This window comes from Lampetra fluviatilis, chromosome 60, assembly GCF_964198595.1.
Source record: "Lampetra fluviatilis chromosome 60, kcLamFluv1.1, whole genome shotgun sequence".
Taxonomy (NCBI): Eukaryota; Metazoa; Chordata; class Hyperoartia; order Petromyzontiformes; family Petromyzontidae; genus Lampetra; species Lampetra fluviatilis.
Genome location: NC_136334.1, coordinates 4,344,813 through 4,368,444, shown reverse-complemented (window position 1 = coordinate 4,368,444; position 23,632 = coordinate 4,344,813). Strand labels below are relative to the sequence as shown.

Sequence of the window (23,632 nt, the reverse complement as noted above, 5' to 3'; positions counted from 1 at the left end):
CACCGTTGTCCTGAACCTCCCCTAGGTCGACTCAGCCTCAAATGAGTACCTGGTGCGATGTGTGAACATTGCCACTGGGGAGACAAAGGCGGCCGGCCGTGGTGTTGGACACCCACCCCCTCGTGTGCCGTGCCGGCCTCCATAGGTGCTCGCTAACAGCACTTGCCCCGACAGTCTGGTAAGACTATACGGGGAATCTTTCTCTTTGACACACCCACACGCACACCCACCACACAAATACCACACACACGGCACACACGCACACCACACACGCCACACACACACCACATAAAAACCACTCACACCGCACACACACACACCACACACACACTACACACACCGCACACACACACACCACACAAAAACCACACACACTGCACACACACTACACACACCACGCACACCACATACACACACTACACACCTCACACCACGAACACCACACACACACCACACACACACCACACACACACCACACACACACTACACACACAGCACACACACACACCACACAAAAACCACACAAACTGCACACACACACCACACACACACCACACACACACCACGCACACCACACACACCACGCACACCACACACGCACACCACACACCACACACACCCCACACACACCACACACACACCACCACACACACCACACACACCACACACCCCACGCACACCACACACACACACCACACACACACCCCACACACACCACGCACACACACTACACACACACACACACCACACACACCACCACACACACCACACACACCACACACACCACACACACACTACACACACCACACACACTACACACACCACACACACCACACACACCACACACGCACACTACACACACCACACACACAAACCACGCACACCACACACACTACACCACACACACCACACACCACACACACACACCACGCACACACACACCACACACCCCACACACCCCACACACACACCACACACACAAACCAAACACACACACCACACACCACACACACACACCACACACACCACACACACACACCACACACACACACCACACACACACATCACACACACACCACACACACACAACACACTCACACCACACACACCACACACACACACCACACACACACCACACACACACACCACACACACACACCAAACACACACCACACACACACACAACACACACACACCACACACACACCACACACACACCACACACACACACCACACACCACACACACACCACACACACACACCACACACACACACCACACACACACACAACACACACCACACACACCCCACCACACACACTACACACCCCACACACACCACGCACACTACCACACACACACCACACACACACCACACACACACCACACACACACACCACACACACACCACACACACACAACACACACACCACACACACCACACACACACCACACACACCACACACCACACACATTACACACACACCACACACACACCACACACACCACACACACCACACACACACACCCCACACACACACCACACACACCACACACACACACCACCACACACACCACACACACCACGAACACTACACACACACTGCGGACCGACATGCCCTGCACACTGGGGGGCCCTCTCGCGTTGTGAGCTTCCCGCAAAACCAAAAAAAAAACCCCGACATCTCCCGACCCCCCCAAAATCCACCCCCCACCCCGTGCCTCTAAATGTAAGCCCCTTAATTGTTTTGAAGGGAGCACCATTGCGTTTCTCACATATTGGAGCGGTTAAAGAAGAAAAAGCCAATGATTGCGACCAACGTTTAGCCGGGGTTGCAGCGCAGTTGACCTTGATCGTGTCCGGTCAGGGGTCAAGGACAGCGGAGCAAGTGAAAAAGGGAGGGGGGGTGGTGAGGGAGTTGTCAAGAACATTTGCAGTGAAAGCAGTGATCTCACTCTGGGGGGGGGGGGCAGGAACGTACGTACAAAGCCTCTAACAGACTATTGGGTGCAAGTGTGCTTGCCAGAGCACACACACACACGGGTTGTGGCCCAGGACCCAATAGAATAACCTTTGTGTGTGCCCCGATGCTGATTTCTACACAGCGCGCCCGGTACTCGTTTTTTTTTTTAAGGCTGAGTCGACCACGGGTTCGGCCCAGGACCGGTTCAGATAATCGTCGCCGATGTTGGTGGCCGCGAGCGGGAATCGAACTCGGGTCGCCGACCCGGTTCTGCACGACTGCTCCCCGAAACATCCGCAGGCACGCGTGGGCACGAGACAAAGATCACCCGTGTAGCCTTAACGGACTGTTGGGGCAAGTGCTGTTAGCGAGCAGCACCTATGAAGGCCGGCACGGCACACGAGGGGGTGGGTGGCCAGCAACCACGCCCGGCCGCCTTTGTCTCCCCCAGTAGCGATGTATACACACCGCACCCAGGTACTCATTTGAGGCTGAGTCGACCAAGGGAGAGGCCCAGGACCGGCTCAGGTAATCGTCGTCGGTGTTCGCAGTGAGCGGGAGTCGAACTCGGGATCGCTGGGTTCGGAGCGCAGCGTGGCGCTAACCGCTGCACCACCGCTCTCCGCCACCGCTCCCCACGTACTACGCGCGAGTAAGCACGTGGGTACGAACACGTGTGTACGTGTGCGTACGAACACGTGTGTACGTGCGCAATACGTCGTCCGTCTCATGCCAACACGCACTGCGTATAATGGTAGGTTTTTACCCTTTTAACTGGTACAAAACTGACACTTTTGTACCAGTTAAAAGGGTAAAAACCTACCATTATATTTTGCCTCTGGTAAAAGAGATCTCATAACGCACTGCGTATGCAAGTTAATTCAAATTTACTCACCCGCGGATCAATGCTGCGCACAACAGGGCATAACGAGGCGATAAAAGAATGTATACGCTCATTTGCATAATGGTAATATATTTATATTTAATCTGCGCTTTTACACATTTTATGACCAATACCCTTAATTAGACTTCGTGCGATTTCAAGGGAGTACTCTGTTATCTTCATGCGGGGGGGGGGGGGTTCGTTTTGTGATTTTATTGTGTCGGCATTGCTACTGGAACGGTGCATAATGAGCTTGCATAAAGTACAGAGATTAATAATAAAAAGTTTATATATACTGACGGGGCCTAATCATTTACAAGGAGTTTATTTCCTCCAAAAACATCTGGCCAAAACGGACAGTATTTGTTCAGCAAAGCCCGACTCTGCTGATGAGACACAGAATGTCGATACCAGTCAAGTGTTTTGCTTTGCTCGGACAAATGCTGCCGCTTAACAAAAGGCTGCAATGGCAATAGGATAAGACTTTTTTTTTCTTTGTAATATTGTATTTTTTTTTTACGTGAAGATAAAGATACAACGTTCCGTTCGATGCATTGTATGAGGCAGAATGCTCCACGTATAAACTTGAACAATGTATATATATATTTTATACGTGCATAGTCATCAAGTTTGTTTTGATTAACCAGATGAGAACTCACAGACCGGGATAGATTCGCATCCGCAAGGGGGACCAAACTAGAAAAGCAATACGAAAAATATATGAAACGTTAAAACAATGACGCATAACAGAAGCCAGAGCAAAAACAACGCCAATCAGCTGTGTGTTGTATTTAGATTATTGAGCGCTGCACAGACTTGACGTGGGTTAATATATTTTACAAGCCTGTACCGAAACCATGGATCGTACGAACGAATAAGTGCCCGATTCACAAGTGCGATGGAGACATGGCAGTGATACCTATTAAACTATTTTTTTATTTATCCAGGTAACGCCCCACTGAGCTGTATGGCTCTTCTTCTTGGTTCTTTCGGTAAAGTCACGTGGAATGGAAATAATAAAATAATAAAAATAAAACATAATAAATAATTCTCACGACGTTTCGGCCACAACGCAAGCAGCCGTCCTCAGGTGAAGACCAGGTCTGTCGGAAAGACCATTCAGACGCTGTCTTTCCGAAAGACCTGTTCTTCACCTGAGGACGGCTGCTAGCGTTGTGGCCGAAACGTCGTGAGAATTATTTTATTATGTTTTATTTTTATTATTTTATTATTTCCATTCTACGTGACTTTACCGAAAGAACCAAGAAGATGAATCCCTGCAGTCACGAAAGCTTTACATCGAAATGTATGGCTCTTTTTAGAAGCGACCTGGATATCACAAATGATTGCTCGACGAAGTGGCTCATCACGTGGAAATGTAGTGCAGCCAAATCCTCTAGACGCGCATTTTTTTTTATGTGGAGGGAAAAATCCGGAGGACCCGGAGAAAAATCCAAGTGACCACGGGGAGAGATACACGCAAACTCCAAATATACAACAGGAGTCAGGGTCGGAATCGAACCCACGACCTCTTGCACACCAGGCGAGGTAGTTAACATCTCCTAGCCACCGTGATGATGATGAGAGAGAGAGAGACACGCAAACTCCAAATATACAACAGGAGTCAGGGTCGATATTGAACCCACGACCTCCTACATACCAGGCGAGGGAATTAACATCTCCTAGCCACCGTGGCGCTGCTCCTGATGATACGACTCAACCACGTCGATAGAAACGTACAGTTCTTGCTCGGCAGCAACATCAGCCATAAGAAAGAAGACTGGCACAAGAACGAAGGAATGAAAGTCACGGAGAAGAGCTACAGTGAGAGATTGGAAGTGAGGTGACAGTGATATGTGTGGCTTTGTCCACATTCATCTATGCCTCTTCATTGATGGCCACTTAAAAGGACAATAACGGAAGACCAAAGTTTCCCCTTTCACATTTTTTTTTAGCAACGTTCTTCTCCACTTGCAGCCCTGGGACAGTGGTGGAATTTCCACGTTGCTATGGCGCGGACGTAATCTCTCCCCAAGAATAATAAAGAACGATGAATTTCGATTTAAAGCTTCTTTCGTGACTGCAGGGATTCATCTTCTTGGTTCTTTCGGTAAAGTCACGTAGAAGGAAAATAATAAATAATAAAAATAAAACATAATGAAATAATTCTCACGACGTTTCGGCCACAATGCAAGCAGCCGTCTTCAGGTGGAGAACAAGTCTGTCGAGAAGGCTGTCGAGAAGGCTTGCGTTGTGGCCGAAACGTCGTGAGAATTATTTTATTATGTTTTATTTTTTTATTATTTTATTATTTTCCTTCTACGTGACTTTACCGAAAGAACCAAGAAAAGCACGATGCATTTATCAAACGCCGCGTACCAGCTTGTCTATTGCCATCACATCACCTGTCAAAAGTCCAATTATAAATAAGCATGAATCATTGCAGCAGCATTACAAACACGTGCGGTAGGTGGATGAAAACGATACCGTACCGAGTTCAGCCCACATATCGCTCAGCTCATGACTGACCGCATTCCAAATACCTGATGTCATTCTCAATATGGGTTATTGTTACATTACCTCGACTGTGAAACACGTTATTCATAACCCGTGTGTGAGTTCCTTTATTGTAGCTCACAAGTAACAAAAACAAACTGATCCCCGAACGGATATACAATATTCTGTATACATTCCATAACCGCGCGACTTTTATTCGAGTTGATACGCGGACAAAATGGCCGACGCTCATCACCCTTGATGACGCGCGATAGACTTGCAATGGTGGAGACACGTGGCCCCATTTTTTTTTGTTGCCAAAATAAATCGGACGAAAGGAGGCATTATGCCAAGGCACGAAATGGGGTGGTGGGGGGGAGGGCTTTTATGTGGAAGAAGAAGAAACAACACTAAAACATGTAATTTAATATGTGTGGAGTTAGAAGTTCACAATCCAAGCTAAAAAGTCACCGATTGAAGATTCGGCTAAGTGCATGGAATGCCCGAAGTTCGCATAACTACAACCGGCGTACCACTTAACGTAGTATGTTGAACTTCTTTTGCACCATATGGAGCCAAATGTGCCTCCAAACTAAAAATACAACGCCCACTCTTGCCGCGGTGTTGACGCTCGCAGCCTCACAGTGAGATGAACCAGTGATCGATTCCCAACTCTCTCTGTGGAGTTTGCATGTTCTCCCCCCGCTCTGCCGAAGAACAACAAAAAACAAGTAAACCCGTAAAAACAAAGTTTTTCACTATGAATCCTTTATATGCATGGCATCGGGGCGGCTAGAGTCCTCTCGTCCTCTGGCTTGAGATGGCTGCCACCTATGGGTCAGATGATTGTCTGGCAGCATTAAACAATTGGTAATTAAATAGGTAAAATAAAATCCCTAAACAGTGTACAATTTTGGATTTTTTTTTTCACGAAAATGCATTGTCACGCACAGCGAGTTTGTGTGCAAAATTTCAGCTCGATTGGATCACGGAAAGTGGGTTAAAAAAACGACCGAATGATTTGCACGGTCCTAAGCAATAATAAACACGCAGTGGAACTGCCATTGGCCAAAAAGTATCCCATTGCTGAATAAAATCCACGCAAATTACTCAATTGGGATCACGCGCACAGCAGCTGCAGCAGCAGCACCCCCACTCACTGGGCCTCTACTGCGAAAACTTGGCAGGACGCTCCTGAAAACGAGCATTGAGACTCGGCGAGGGTTTCCTGCGTAAACAAGCGCCAACGTCACGATACTATGTAGGTCGACGGGTATTACGGTGCCGAGATGTTAACTACCTCGCCTGGTATACAGGAGGTTGTGGGTTCGATCCTGACCCTGACGATGCCTGCTGTATATTTGGAGTTTTCTGGTCTCTCTCTCACAGTGACGAGATGTTAACTGCCTCGCCTGGTCTACAGGAGGTCGTTGGTTCGATCCCGACCCTGACGTATGCCTGCTGTATATTTAGAGTTTGCGTGCCTCTTTCTCTCTCATAGTGGCGAGATGTTAAATACCTCGTCTGGTATACAGAAAGTCGTGGGTTCGATCCCGACCCTGAGGATGCCTGCTGTATATTTGGAGTCTGCACGTTCTCCCCGTGGTTGCATGGATTTTTCTCTGGGTCATTCAGCTTTTTTTCCCTCCACAATTAGAGTATTTCACTGCTATAAAAATTTCCACGTGATAAGCCTACTTCGTTGAGCGACCATTTGTGGCCAAGTCGCTTCTGAAAAAGAGCTATACATAGCTCAGTAGTGAGCCTTACTTGGTAAAATTTTAAAAAATGGTTTAGTTTCAAAGCAGAAGTGTACCCTGCTTGTGTGAAGCAAAGCAAAAGCAGAGCAAAGAAAATGTTACGACTGGAGTCCTACATTTTTGTTTACTATGGGAAGAAAAAAACTCCAGATCTCTAAGACAGACTATCACTGACTGAAGCAAGACGTGAAGAAGAATGCCATGTTTTTAGTTTGTTTTTCCATATCGCATTTTGCACACAAACCGATAGTCGCGCAACTTGTGCAGAAGGCAAACGGCGTTTGCCGGAAAGTGGTCTGCAGAGTTTCAAGGTTGCGTTATCTGAACCTGTCAATGGAATAGAACGGGTAAGAGAGAAATCGTGAAGCCGAAAGGATTTACATCGCTGCCAGGGCATTTTCATGCGGTTCACAGAAAGAGAGAGTATGGTAGCAGTGTAATGAGCTGTGGGTAGATTGAAACCACAGTCTCCCATTAAACGCCCGTGTTCAATTCCCGCTCACGGCCAACACCAGTGACGATTACTTTGAACCGGCCCCGGGCCCTCCCGTAGGTCGACTCAGCCTCAAATTAGTACCGTGCTCGATGTGTAAACATTGCCACTGGGGAGACAAAGGCGGGCCGGGCGTGGTCATATTGAACCACCCACCCCGTCGTGTGTTGTGCCATAGCGGCCTTCAATATGCGGGAGGCGGGGGAGGAATTTGTATTTTATCCACCCATCAGTCCACACTTGTCTAAGCCAATGATATGTTTGGGTTTTCTCTTTGTGCACGCCACACCCTTTGCACAATAGACGCCTCCGCGGTGGTGAGACGTTAACCACCTCGCCTGGTGTGCAGGAGGTCGTGGGTTCGATCCTGACCCCGACGACTGCTGTATATTTGGAGTTTGCGTGTCTCTCTCACTCATTATCATCATCACGGTGGCTAGGAGATGTCAACTACCTCGCCTGGTATGCAGGAGGTCGTGGGTTCGATCCCGACCCTGACGCCTGCTGCTCTATATTTGGAGTTTGCGTGTCTCTCTCATCATCATCACGGTGGCTATGAGATGTTAACTACCTCGCCTGGTGTACAAGAGGTCGTGGGTTCGATCCCGACCCCGACGCCTGCTGTATATTTGGAGTTTGTGTGTCTCTCTCACTCATTATCATCATCACGGTGGCTAGGAGATGTCAACTACCTCGCCTGGTATGCAGGAGGTCGTGGGTTCGATCCCGACCCTGACGCCTGCTGCTCTATATTTGGAGTTTGCGTGTCTCTCTCATCATCATCACGGTGGCTAGGAGATGTTAACTACCTCGCCTGGTGTACAAGAGGTCGTGGGTTCGATCCCGACCCCGACGCCTGCTGTATATTAGGAGTTTGCGTGTCTCTCTCACTCATTATCATCACGGTGGCTAGGAGATGTTAACTACCTTGCCTGGTATACAGAATGTCGTGGGTTCGATCCCAACCTTGACGCCTGCTGTGTATTTGGAGTTTGCGTGTCTCTCTCCCCGTGGTCGCATAGATTTTTCTCCGGGTCCTCTGGTCCCCCCGCCCACCCCCAACATTTATGATCAACGTGCGTGAACAATATTTGGCTGCTATAAATGTCCACGTGATGTTAAGCCGCTTCATCGAACTATCAATCGTGATAGGCAGGTCGCTTTTTGACAAAGAGCTGTATAGCTCAGTGGGCCTTTTACCTGGTAAAATAAAATATTATAAAATAGTTACAATTGATTTTGCCTCCCAGCGCAGTAGGCGAAACAAGGGTGCACGTTTCTCAAATCCATCACCCCCCCCCGCCCGCCTCGCCACCACGAATACGTGATGAGATCACAACTCATTCCACACAAAGTGTCCGCCACAAGTGAACCACCGCAATACCTCGGCTGATCTCGTCAAGGAACATAAACCATGGTCACGTGGACTCTGGTCGTCACCCTCGCATCAACGGTGACCAACAAAGACGGCGGTCACCGCGTCGTCCAGATGTGTTGCTTCTGCGTCCGTCTGGAACGCTCTTTCTTCCCGATATTGGGAAGCCACTGGAGCTATGCAATTTTATAAATCGTCATCATCTAGATTGACAGACTTAGTTCTAAATGAGTGATTGTTGTACTCTTTAGTTCTGTCGGTAAAGTCACGTAGGTATAAAATAAAATAAACTTTTTTATAAAAACCTTTTTAAAAATTTAAAAGAATCCAAAAATAAATTTAAAATTGCAAGTTAATTTTTTTTAATCAAAAATAATCCAAAAATAAATGAAATGTTTTTATTATTATTTTTAATTTTTAATTAGAAACAAAAAATTATAAAAAAAAAAGTTTTATTTTATTTTATACTTACGTGACTTTACCGAAAGAACCAAAGAGTATGGAACATTGCAGTCACGAAAACTTCAAATCTAAACTGAGTGCTTTTTGTGTTTTATTTGTTGTTCGTCATCTGCCCCTCCGAGTAGCGAGGTTGTCTACGTACGGTGAGAAATTAAGTTCAACGTACGCACCTCAGCTAATATTTAATTTCTTCTCCGTAACTTAAGGGTTAATGAATTTTTTTTTAAATATCATTAGCAAAATATAAAATGTACGTCCACCTGGAGGATTGTCACGGACCAGCAAATGCTGGCCCCGGACACCAAACTTTGAGAAGCACTGAACTCGACTTTCCAACGTTCTGGCACTCCAAGCCATTCCTCTACGACATTGGAAGGTCTCCAATTCACTTGGGGTGACACTTCTGCTCAGCCCTCGTGTTTCCGCTGACTTAATTTTTGGCTCCGTTGTTTGAGTGGCGAGCGATGAGATCTGTCCCCTCTTCTCTTAGCCTCCTCTTGTCTCCCCGAAATGTCAATATTCATTCGCCTCTCTCTCTCTCTCCTTCCCGAGGCGTAAATCTTTCCAGCCCCTTCTCCCGACTCGCCTAAAATCTAATTACCGTGGAGTTTGACACAAGTTGTGCTCTTTCCGGTGAAAAAAAAATCATCACCAGGCATATATTTACCGTTTAAAAGAAAAAATCGAATTCAACAAAATACTTCAAGGACTCTGCTGTCCACATCTTTGCCAGAAAAATATATAACTAAAAGCCCTCTTACTAATAGGGGTTTTCCCCTTTTTTTCTGGCAACAAAACTGACACCTTTTGCAAGGAATCATGTTTACATTAACCACAATACTTGCAGTCAAATGTAAACAAAAAACAACACTTTGGTAATTTATGCATTGTCTTTGAAACTGATTGGTCCACACCAGAGACAGCTTTCTTTGGAGCCTCGTCTCATATGGTGTTCGACCAGATGACGCCAAAAGCCCTTTTGTTTGTTCATATTTTCCAACGTGCTTGTCGTACGGGCTAGTCTAGGGGTCCGGCGACCAAAGTAACGAGAAGAGGCATTGTTTAAAGAATTCAGTAACAACAAAAGAAACTCAACTCCGATTGACACCGATGGCCACGTACGGTACGTAAGAAGTTCAGCGTTACATACATACACGCACACGCGTGAATACGCATACCTGGCAACCCCTTATCAGTGCCCTACCTTATTACAGACCAATTCAGATCTTATTGGTCACCCCGTGCCATTATAAATCTCAAGGTTCATCCTACAAAGTCCCATAACAAGCGAGAAACACAAAAAATAGACAAACAACACTAGTACAATAACCACTAGTACAATTACCACTACACTCACCACTACTACACTCACTACTAATACAATCACCACTACACTCACCACTACTACACTTACCACTGGTACACTCACCACTAGTACACTCACCACTAGTACACTCACACCAATGGTACACTCACCACTACACTCACCACTAGTACACTCACCACTGGTACACTCACCACTACTACACTCACCACTCCAACACTCACCACTAGTACACTCACCACTAGAACACTCACCACCACTACACTCACCACTGGTACACTCACCACTAGTACACTCACCACTGGTACACTCACCACTAGTACACTCACCACTAGAACACTCACCACTCCAACACTCACCACTAGTACACTCACCACTAGCACACTCACCACTACACTCACCACCACACTCACCACTACACTCACCACTAGTACACTCGCCACTGGTACACTCACCACTAGTACACTCACCACTCCAACACTCACCACTAGTACACTCACCACTAGTACACTCACCACTCCAACACTCACCACTAGTACACTCACCACTAGAACACTCACCACTACTACACTCACCACTGGTACACTCACCACTAGTACACTCACCACTAGAACACTCACCACTACTACACTCACCACTGGTACACTCACCACTAGTACACTCACCACTAGAACACTCACCACTACTACACTCACCACTGGTACACTCACCACTAGTACACTCACCACTCCAACACTCACCACTACATACCTGGCAACCCCTTATCAGTGCCCTACCTTATTACAGACCAATTGAGATCTTATTGGTCACCCCGTGCCATTATAAATCTCAACGTTCATCCTACAAAGTCCCATCACAAGGAGAGAAACGAAGAAATAGACAAAAATTATGGGGGGGGGGGGGGGGTTGCCTGTGTTGAAACGGCTGTACGCCGTATGGACCTGAACACGGAATTTCTCTGTACAAGAATCCAGGGTACACAGTGCCGGATTAAGCTAGTGTGGGGCCTGTAGCGTATGTTATAAAAGGGCCTTAATAAAAAAAAAACACGTAAATATTAAAACACGCATGTGTTACTTGCATAGTAAAGTAATTGTATTTTTTCATTTGCTATACAGCCAGATAATAGGACAAATCGCTAACCTTAAACACCCAGTCGTTCGTAAAAGTTGAAGGTAGTACAGTACTATAGTAATAGAGCAAGTGCAGAATCACTGAACCGGAATTGATAGCTTGAAAGCATTTAGCGCGGGATCCTTGAAATTGCGGGGTGCGTAGCATTGTGTAGCTACTTGTGCTATGAGGATAATCCGGCACTGTGGCTACACCGTATGGGTTGACACGGTACGGAATACGAGACAGCGTTCCTTCAATAAACATCGTTAGAAAGCAGCCCTCAAAGAGCCGCGGGTGACTTTGGAGCTGCAGGTTGCCAGCCCATGGACAAGCCCAGGCCCATTCGCGTGTTGTGAAAATTCGGTCACAGTTCCTGACTACTGTTTCATTGCTTTTATGGCTTTATTTTGGTGATTTTCGAAAAGTTCTTTGGTTTGGCCATGTTTGTTTGTTGTAGTACAGAGATAGACTGATGGCCTTAATCTAAGTTGTCTTGTGGTTGTTGTTTGACTTGCAATCCCACTGGGATATTTGCACAGGGTTGGTGTACGGTGATTTTTCTGCAATATTTTGCTGTCTTTTCTTGGATTTTCTGTTTGCACATAGTCACTTTAAGATGTTTTCTTGTTCATGTTTTTTTGTTTGTTGCGGTTGAACGTTGAACTTTGAACAACATTTATTTTAAATACGTAGTATTAGCAGCAGTGGGCTTTCGCGACCAATATTATTATACATTTTTTGAGCGGTTAGATCTCGTAAATATAAACGTGTCGCTAACGCGCCACAACCCGACACAGCCGTATCAGTAATGTTTGTCACGTATGACAAAACGTGTCAATTACTATGGGAACCTCATTTGCCAATAAAAATATGATAATTGGTTTTTTACCCTTCTATCTGGCAACAAAACTGACAGTGTCAGATAGAAGGGTAAAGAACCAATTATCACGTGTCAATTAGCTACTAAAAAGCAGTAACTCTCTCGCTATATTTCTTCCTGCCTCACCAGTCCGCCTGCTGTATTTTGTTTCACCTGAAGACGATTGCTTGTGCTGCGATCGAAACGTCGTGATTTGTTATTATTATTCTTTTATAATAATTATTTTTCTATTCACGTGACTTTTCCGAATGACCCAAAGGGTAGTAATTAGTTACTACTTTAGCACGTCGGCGTGTTGGAGAATAAACCCACGTAATTTACCATCTGAGTGTCTGTGACGTTTCACCGGCGTTTACAACCAGACTCATCAGGCGATGAAGTAGAAACGAATTTCGCACGTTTTATTCAAGCGACAAACCTTCCAGTTGGGCTGTGTCGAGTGGTGGCGGGGTTCGAAGGCACGTTTATATTTACGCGATCTAACCCAACAACAACAACAACAAAAAACAACCATTGTCATGGATTACATTTTTCTATCTGGAGGCTTTACAGAAAAAGTAAGAATGCCACAATTACTTCCCCCCTTAAACACACACGGCTCCTGATCGTTAGCACTACCACGGGAGGGCAGAGAGAGATCCCGTTCCCTAATCTCGATGGTGTATTACACCACGCTTGTTACGCGTGTTCACCTTCCTTTGAAATTCACACTGTTTATTCTGGGTTCTTTAATGACGATAAAATAATGGTTATGTATATATAAAAAAAATCTTCAACAATTACCACACAGATGCTCCGCTCCCTCTGTGGAATTTCGCATGTGTGTGTGGTGTGTGTGGTGTGTGTGGTGTGTGTGGTGTGTGTGTGGTGTGTGTGTGGTGTGTGTGGTGTGTGTGTGGTGTGTGTGTGGTGTGTGTGTGGTGTGTGGTGTGTGCGTGGTGTGTGTGTGGTGTGTGTGTGGTGTGTGGTGTGTGTGTGGTGTGTGTGTGGTGTGGAGTGTGTGTGTGGTGTGTGTGTGTGGTGTGTGTGGTGTGTGTGTGGTGTGTGTGGTGAGGAGTGTGTGTGTGGTGTGTGTGGTGTGTGTGTGGTGTGTGTGTGGTATGTGTGTGGTGTGTGGAGTGTGTGTGTGGTGTGTGTGTGGTGTGTGTGTGGTATGTGTGTGGTGTGTGTGTGTGGTTTGTGTGGTGTGTGTGTGTGTGGTGTGTGTGTGGTGTGTGTGGTGTCGAGTGTGTGTGTGGTGTGTGTGTGTGGTGTGTGTGTGTGGTGTGTGTGGTGTGTGTGTGGTGTGTGTGTGGTGTGTATGTGGTGTGTGTGTGGTCTGGAGTGTGTGTGTGGTGTGTATGTGTGGTGTGTGTGTGGTGTGTGTGGTGTGGAGTGTGTGGTGTGTGTGGTGTGTGTGTGTGTGGTGTGTGTGTGGTGTGTGTGGTGAGGAGTGTGTGTGTGGTGTGTGTGTGGTGTGTGTGTGGTATGTGTGTGGTGTGTGTGGAGTGTGTGTGTGGTGTGTGTGTGTGGTGTGTGTGGTGTGTGTGGTGTGTGTGTGTGGTGTGTGTGGTGTGTGTGTGGTGTGTGTGGTGTGGAGTGTGTGGTGTGTGTGTGTGGTGTGTGTGTGTGGTGTGTGTGGTGTGTGTGTGGTATGTGTGTGGTGTGTGGAGTGTGTGTGTGGTGTGTGTGTGGTGTGTGGTGTGTGTGTGTGGGGAGCGGTAGTGTAGCAGTTATAGCGCTGCACTACGAACCTGGCGCCCCGAGTTCGAATCCCGCTCACGGTCAACCCCAGTGACGATTATCCGAACTGGTCCTGGGCCTCCCCTAGGTCGACTCAGCATCAAATGAGTACCTAGGTGCGGTGTGTAAACATCATCACTGAGAAGACAAAGGCGGTCGGGCGTGGTTCTGGCCACCCACCCCCTCGTGTGCCGTGCCGGCTTTCATAGGTGCAACTCGCTAACAGCACTTGCCCCAAAAGTCTGTTAAGGCTACACGGTGGGGGAGGAGGGATCTTCATCTTTGTCTTTATACATTGGCGACAGCCACCCATTAAAGAGACAAATTAACTGCGAAAAGAGCCCCGTATTTCAGAAAAAAAGCCAGCGCCGGTGGATTTTCTTGTTTTTTTTTTCAAACCTTCGCTCGAACAGTTTGCGTGAGTCGTCTTCACGAGCCGAGCATCCGTGCAGGGTTCGTGGTGCCTCTGTAGGCTGGTGAGGGAGTTGGGCGGCGCAGGGAGGCCCGGACGAACGAGTAGGAGAGACCACTTTTGGCCTCCTGAGTGGCTCGAGAAAAGGACTCAGAGAAACAGCAACAAACGGGCTTTGTGTTTTTTTTTGTTGTTGAGGGTGCAACAGGAGATGGATGCTTGGAGGTGGTGGTCGTGGTGGCAGGGCGTCTTGATAACTCGCCAGCTGCCTTCGTGTTTGACCAAAGGAGAAAATCTTGACTGAAAGCTTTCGTGACTGCAGGAATTCATAACCTATTTACGTGACATTACCGAAAGACCCAAAGAATACAAAGGAGAAAAAAACATGAAAATAATAATAATAATCTTGGAGGCAGTTGCCGTGCAGAGATTTAACAAATGTGACTCGACAGGAAATGTGTTCATTCCGAATGTAATATATTAAAAAATGTTTTTGTTAAAATGTGGGGTTTTTTTTATTACACGTGCGCACGGCAATGATTGTGCGGCGACGTCTCCGCTTGTTTAGCCGAAGCCTCTGGTCTAAATATCCCAACCGGGGCCAAAGAAAAATAATGGATGTTCGCAATTATTTCCACCCGTGTCATGCCCTCCCGTGTTTTTGGCCTTCAATTTGGAAGGAAAAAAACTCGCTCAAGGAGGCGGAACTTCTCAATGGTTACCACGTGGGGAAAATCATCTCTCGCGCTTCCAGCGTCGCGGGGAGACTTTAGATTATAAAACTGGTGGTGGGGGGCAGTGTTGGTGGGTGTGGGGTGAAGTGGATAAAACAAAAAATATTGTAGCTTCAATTGCGCGTGGATGGAAAAATATACTTTGCATGGTACATTTAACGTAATCGTACGCTGCTGCCGCGATTATATACAGTTCCCGCTTCTAAACAAACATCTATCAACTCGGAAAATGGGCCGAAAACTTGATACGCCGGCTTTACGAAATGTGCTCGCTTCTTTCTCACAGAGGCAATTTGCGCGGAAAAAAAACACTCCCAGCCTGCGCGACAAATCCGGGCCGCTGGATTTTGAAACTGTTACTCGAGCGCCAAGGTGAAAAGCTAAATCGCAATTGCGAACACTGCTCACCTTTTTTGCTAAGATGTATATTAATTTATGGTTGTTGTATTTAAATAATAATAATAATGATGATGTTCTGCCCCTTGGTCATTTCACTGCTGGACGTAGATCTCCCCTATACCTGGCCAAATCAGGTTGGTGAAGGGGGATTGCCCATGGATGCTTCCGATGTTACTCGCCAATGATATTGGGTGTGAGTTGAGAATCCAAATCCGGACTGGGGGACCGCAGTACAGACCACTATCCACGGGCCACTTCTCACAACTTTCCACTGGGCCACTTCTCAAACTACCCACTGGGCCACTTGTCAAACTACCCACTGGGCCACTTCTCAATCTACCCACTGGGCCACTTCTCAATATACCCACTGGGCCACTTCTCAATATACCCACTGGGCCACTTCTCTATCTATCCACTGGGCCACTTCTCAATATACCCACTGGGCCACTTCTCTATCTACCCACTGGGCCACTTCTCTATCTATCCACTGGGCCACTTCTCAAACTACCCACTGGGCCACTTGTCAAACTACCCACTGGGCCACGTCTCAATCTATCCACTGGGCCACTTCTCAATCTATCCACTGGGCCACTTCTCAATCTATCCACTGGGCCACGTCTCAATCTACCCACTGGGCCACTTCTCAATCTATCCACTGGGCCACGTCTCAATCTATCCACTGGGCCACTTCTCAATCTACCCACTGGGCCACGTCTCAATCTATCCACTGGGCCACTTCTCAAACTACCCACTGGGCCACTTGTCAAACTACCCACTGGGCCACTTGTCAAACTATCCACTGGGCCACTTCTCAAACTATCCACTGGGCCACTTCTCAAACTATCCACTGGGCCACTTCTCAAACTATCCACTGGGCCACTTGTCAAACTACCCACTGGGCCACTTGTCACAACTTTCCATTTGGCCACTTCTCAACTCATAAGAAAGGAATATTTTTGCCACTTCAGCAAGTGTTTCTTGCTGTGGTTGTCCCACCTGATGACGGACGCTTGTGTTGCGCCCGAAACGTCGTGATTTAATTTATTACACAGCCTCGCCTCCAGACCACCAGCTCAAAGGAACTGAACGTGTGGCCGTTTTGTGGTTTAGAGCCGCCGATTTGAAGTGTTGAGAAAAACGTGGTCACATCTCAATAACTGGGAGTGGTGGCGAGACAAAATCTGATCTATGAAAAAAAAACGAGAAACTATTTTTAATTCCATAATTTCCATTTTTTTTTATGTTACCAGGTAAGCCACACTGTGCTATGTCGCTCTTTTTTCAGAAGCGACCTGGCCACAAATTACAGCTCAACAAAGTGGCCCATCATGTGGACATTTATAGCAGCGAATTCTTCTAACCACGTGATGTTTATTCTGAATGTGGAAGGCAAAACCAGAGGACCCGGAGAAAAATCCACGTGACCACGGGGAGAACGTGCAAACTCCAAATATACAACAGGCGTCAGGCTCGGGATCTAACCCACGACTTCCTGCACACCAGGCGAGGTAGTCGACATCTCCTAGCCACCAACGGGCTCGACGTCGATCCAAAGCTATTCCGCAACTGGGCCAGTTCCGAGACGCCTGGGATGCAGACGGCCGAAGAGCGAGCGCTTGATTGATGTGAGAAGAAAACAACGAACAAGCCGGGCTCTCGGTGGAAGGATGGGGAGGAGGGGGAGGGGGGGCGGTCACTATTCACGCTCTAAAAACGTTCCGACTCCAAGCGGAATTCGACCGCTTGTGCCTTTGCCACCCACTTGACGTGGGGGAATTCATCGGAAAGCTGGCCGGAAAAACCATAACAAAAAACATGAATCAAATCTGGCCGTCTGTGCGCAAACACTGCGACCCCTCCCCCAGCCCCCCAATCTTTCGCCTCCCCTCGTTCACCATAAAATGCCGAGAAATTTGCCATAATTAGCTCCACACCCCTTCTTTTTCTGCTTCAACCGACAACCCCCACCAACCCGCACCTTGTTGCTCGCGTCCCCGTTCGTCACCCTTTCTTGTCGCCTCCGAACTTTACCGAAGTGTAAACTAAAACGAAGTGCAAACTAAATAAATTAACGTCACGGTTACAGTCAGTGGGCACTTATTTCAGCACGCTGGTTGTGCGTAACCCGCGTGCGTGCGCTGCATTTGCAATTAACTAAAGCGATGCGTCACGGAGAGGTGTTGTTTTCATTGTTATTTTACTCTTGATTCGACGAGATGAAAATGGGAAAAATTGGCGGTCCGCAAAGCCGTGGCTGCTGGGCTGCCATCGCGGTTGGCAATGTACGGCGGGAAAGAAGTTCAACTTACGTACATACATAGACTCACGCAGAGAGCCATAGACTCACACAAAGACGAATAGACTCACACAGAGACCCAAAGACTCACGCAGAGACCCATAGACTAACGCAGAGACCCATAGACTCACGCAAAGACCCAAAGACTCACGCAAAGACCCATAGCCTCACGCAGAGACGAATAGACTCACACAGAGACCCAAAGACTCACGCAGAGACCCATAGACTCACACAGAGACCCAAAGACTCACGCAGAGACCCATAGACTCACGCAGAGACCCATAGACTCACACAGAGACCCATAGACTAACACAGAGATCCATAAACTCACGCAAAGACCCATAGACTCACCCAGAGACCCATAAATTCACACAGAGACCTATAGACTCACGCTGAGACCCATAAATTCACACAGAGACCTATAGACTCACGCTGAGACCCAAAGACTCACGCAGAGACCCAAAGACTCACGCAGAGACCCATAGACTAACACAGAGATCCATAGACTCATGAAAAGACCCATATACTCACTCAGAGACCCATAGATTCACACAGAGACCCATAGTTTGTTGTCCTTCCCATGCACCTACGATTAGCCCGGGATTTGTCACGTTAATGAAACATTCTGGCAAATTGCGCGATGATGCTGGATGTAAAAACCAGCGAATCGTTGTACTCAAAAATTGTAAATGTTGTGGATTCACTCTTCAACACACCGGTGGGCTAAAGTAGTGAACTATTGTTTCTTGTCAACGTGACACGTGTTTTACTGATTGGCCGTGTCGGGCGGTGGAGGGTTACGACACATTTATAAATAACGCGATTTAACTCAAAAACCTTTACTAAGAACAATATTGGCCGCGAAAGCCTACGTGTTAAACTGATGATGATGATGTTGTTGTTACAAATGGAAAATTAAAAACTCTCTGGCAGTGCGCGGCGACTGTGATCACGACCCAGAAGAGACACGTGGGAGCGTGGAAATGTGGACTCAAAGCCAGACTCACAAACACGCAGGAGGATGAGGGAGCAGGAGGGAGGAGGAGGAGGGAGGAAGATGTGGAGGCATCATCACAGCAGCGATGATTCACCACTCTGCTCCCCCTGAGTCCGCAATCAAGAGGATCATCAACCACTTAGATGTCAAATCACAGCTGTGGCCCTATACCAGTGGTGCTTCTTAACCTGGGGTGCGAGATGCCCTTTCTGAGAACCAAATGGGTGCAGGCTCCAGTAAAGATTAAGAACCACTGCCAGAGACTAACACTGCCCATAGACTAACACTGCCCATAGATTAACACTGCCTTAAGACAAATACTGCCCATAGACAAACACTGCCCATATACAAATACTGCCCATAGACTAACACTGCCCATAGACTAACACTACCCATAGACTAACACTACCCATAGACTAACACTGCCCATAGACAAATACTGCCCATAGACTAACACTGCCCATAGACTAACACAGCCAATAGACTAACACTGCGCATAGACTAACACAGCCCATAGACTAACACTATCCATAGACTCAACACTACCCATAGACTAACACTGCCCATAGACTAACACTGTCCCATAGATTCAACACTACCCATAGACTAACACTGACCATAGACTAACACTGCCCATAGACTAACACTGCCCATAGACTAACATGCCCATAGACTAACACTGCCCATAGACTAACATTGTCCATAGACTAACACTGCCCATAGACTAACACAGCCCATAGACTAACACTACCCATAGACTAACACTACCCATAGACTAACACTGCCCATAGACTAACACTGCCCATAGACTAACACTACCCATAGACTAACAATACCCATAGACTCAACACTGCCCATAGACTAACACTACCCATAGACTCAACACTGCCCATAGACTAACACTGCCCATAAACTCAACACTGCCCATAGATTAACGCTGCCCATAGTCTCAACACTGCCCATAGACTAACACTACCCATAGACTCAACACTGCCCATAGACTCAACACTACCCATAGACTAACGCTGCCCATAGACTCAACACTGCCCATAAACTCAACACTGCCCATAGACTAACGCTGCCCATAGACTCAACACTGCCCATAGACTAACACTACCCATAGACTCAACACTGCCCATAGACTAACACTGCCCATAAACTCAACACTGCCCATAAACTCAACACTGCCCATAGACTAACGCTGCCCATAGACTCAACACTGCCCATAGACTAACACTACCCATAGACTCAACACTGCCCATAGACTAACACTGCCCATAAACTCAACACTGCCCATAGACTCAACACTGCCCATAAATTTCGATTTAAAGCTTTCGTGACTGCAGGGATTCATCTTCTTGGTTCTTTCGGTAAAGTCACGTAGAAGGGAAGTAATAAAATAATAAAAATAAAACATAATAAAATAATTCTCACGACGTTTCGGCCACAACGCAAGCAGCCGTCCTCAGGTGAAGAACATGTCTGTCGATAAGACAGCGTCTAAATGACTTTACCGAAAGAACCAAGAAGACTGCCCATAGACTAATGCTGCCCATAGACTCAACACTGCCCATAGACTAACACTACCCATAGACTAACACTGCCCATAGACTAACACTGCCCATAGACTAACACTGCCCATAGACTAACACTGCCCATAGACTAACACTGCCCATAGACTAACACTGCCCATAGACTAACACTACCCATAGACTAACACTACCCATAGACTAACACTGCCCATAGACTAACACTACCCATAGACTAACACTGCCCATAGACTAACACTGCCCATAGACTAACACTGCACCACAGAGCAGTGGTTCTGAACCTGGGTGCGTGCCAGCCCTGGCGATGCGAGATGCCTTCTCTGCCCAGATTTTTTCAGAAGGTAAATCATCGAAGCACAATTTAAGCACGGGCCACGAGTGTGCAACTACTTACTTTGTTTCATTAAACGCCTATGTATTGATTAACATCATACATTTCATTTAATGGCTATGAACCAAAGGGGTGCAAGGTTGCAGTCAAAGTTAAGAACCGAAGTTGTACATGAACGTCAGCCGTAGGAAGAAGACCATTGCACTCATTTGATTATTATATTAATTGATGTTTGTAATTGATTGTTGTATTTACACGTACGGCCCACTTGTCAATGCACTGCGGCATGTAGGTCTCTCCGCAGTGCGGCATTCGTTCAGGATATTTAGATTATTTGTCCATAATAAACGTTTTTGGGTTAGATCGCGTTATTTATAAATGTGTCGTAACCCTCCACCACCCGACACGGCCAATCAGCAAAAAAGTGTCACGTTGACAAAAAGAGAAAAATTAACCCGTAAAAACAAAGTTTTTCACTATAAATCCTTTATATGCGTGGCGGCTAGAGTCCTCTCGTCCTCTGGCTTGAGATGGCTGCCACCTATGGGTCAGATGAATGCCTGCCACCATTAAGCAATTGGTAATTAAATATTTTAAAAAAATTCCTAAAAAGTGTAAAGTTACGGAAAAAAATGTTACGAAAATTAATTGTCACGCACAACGAGTCTGTGTGCAAAATGTCAGATCGATTGGATCACGGGAAGTGGGTTAAAAAACGACCGAAAGATTTGCACGGTCGTAAGCGCGCAAGCAAGCAAGTGAACTTAATATAAAGGATTTAAACTACACAAGCGTCCTTCATCGTGATGACGGACCCTTGTGTTGCGACCGATACGTCGTGTTTGTTTCATTATTTGTTCCACCTCTGTGACTTTACCGAAAGAACCAGAGAGCACATACTCTTAGGTTTTTCGGTAAAGTCACGTAGGTAAAAAATAAATAATAAAATTACAATTGAAATAATAATAATAGACATTTCTATTATTATTTCAATTATATTTGTAGAAATTTCTATTATTATTTCAATTACGTTTTTATTACTTATTTTTTTACCTACGTGACTTTACCGAAAAACCTGAGAGTACGAATCCATGCAGTCACGAAAGCATCAAATCTAAAACCAGAGAGCACGTCAAACTTATTTCGCTCGTGCACCAAGCGGTGTCGGAGTAAAGGCATCATCAGCCCAGGGGGTGCGTCGATGGGCGAGGCGGGACCCCCCCACCCCCCCAATATTTAATTTGTACTCGCACGGTCGTTTTGTCAAGGGGGGCTCTCCCCTCCCCCCCCCAAAAAAATCGCAACTTTGCCCACCAGGGATGGGCAAGGTCACCTCTTGCGCCACGCTCGTTAACGTCTCCCGATGCCCCGATCCCACGCGCCGCCGTCACCTTCAGTGTGCCCAGGCTCTCCGTTGTCTCGAGGATGTCGCGGACGCTGCGAGTGAGCGGCGCGATCACGCGGTCCACCAGGTGAACCACGCCGTTGGTGGCCAGGTAGTTGGGACGCAGTACCCGGGCGCAGTTCACCGTCACGATCTGCAGGGGTTCGCGAGCGAGACAAAGGCACCGTCGTCACTGCACGTCGGAGACGTTGTCGCGTGCTGGTGTGGCTAGGAGATGTTGACTGCCTCGCCTGGTGTGCAGGAGGTCGTGGGTTCGGTCCCGAGCCTGACGATGCCTGCTGTATATTTGGAGTTTGCGTGTCTATCTCACCATCATCATCATCATCACGGTGGCTAGGAGATGTTAACTAACTCGCCTGGTATAGAGGAGGTGGTGGGTTTGATCCCGACCCTGACGATGGCTACTGTATATTTGGAGTTTGCGTGTCTCTCTCATCATCATCACGGTGGCTATGAGATGTTAACTACCTCGCCTGGTGTGCAGGAGGTCGTGGGTTCGATCCCGAGCCTGACGATGCCTGCTGTATATTTGGAGTTTGCGTGTCTCTCTCTCTCATCATTATCACGGTGGCTATGAGATGTTAACTACCTCGCCTGGTATACAGGAGGTCGTAGGTTCGATCCCGACCCTAACGATGCCTGCTGTATATTTGGAGTTTGCGTGTCTCTCTCTCACAGTGGTGAGATGTTAACTACCTCGCCTGGTGTGCAGGAGGTTGTGGGTTCGGTCCCGAGCCTGACGATGCCTGCTGTCTATTTGGAGTTTGCGTGTCTCTCTCTCTCATCATTATCACGGTGGCTAGGAGATGTTAACTGCCTCGCCTGGTATACAGGAGGTCGTAAGTTCGATCCCGACCCTGACGATGCCTGCTGTATATTTGGAGTTTGCGTGTCTCTCTCTCACAGTGGTGAGATGTTAACTACCTCGCCTGGTATACAGGAGGTCGTGGGTTCGATCCCGAGCCTGACGACGCCTCCTGTATTTTTGGAGTTTGCGTGTCTCTCTCTCTCATCATCATCACGGTGGCTTGGAG

At 47.1% G+C, this 23,632-nt stretch overlaps 1 protein-coding gene across 3 annotated transcripts in view; it reads right to left on the bottom strand.

Annotated features, from left to right (window-relative positions):
* Positions 1-23,632, bottom strand: part of LOC144950911 (transforming growth factor-beta-induced protein ig-h3-like) — a 254,138-nt gene that overhangs the window by 171,629 nt on the left and 58,877 nt on the right. For all 3 annotated transcript variants that reach the window (XM_078881080.1, XM_078881079.1, XM_078881078.1), the window contains exon 7: positions 22,585-22,731. In XM_078881080.1, the coding sequence (XP_078737206.1) occupies positions 22,585-22,731 (147 nt within the window). The remainder of the gene's footprint in view (positions 1-22,584; positions 22,732-23,632) is intronic.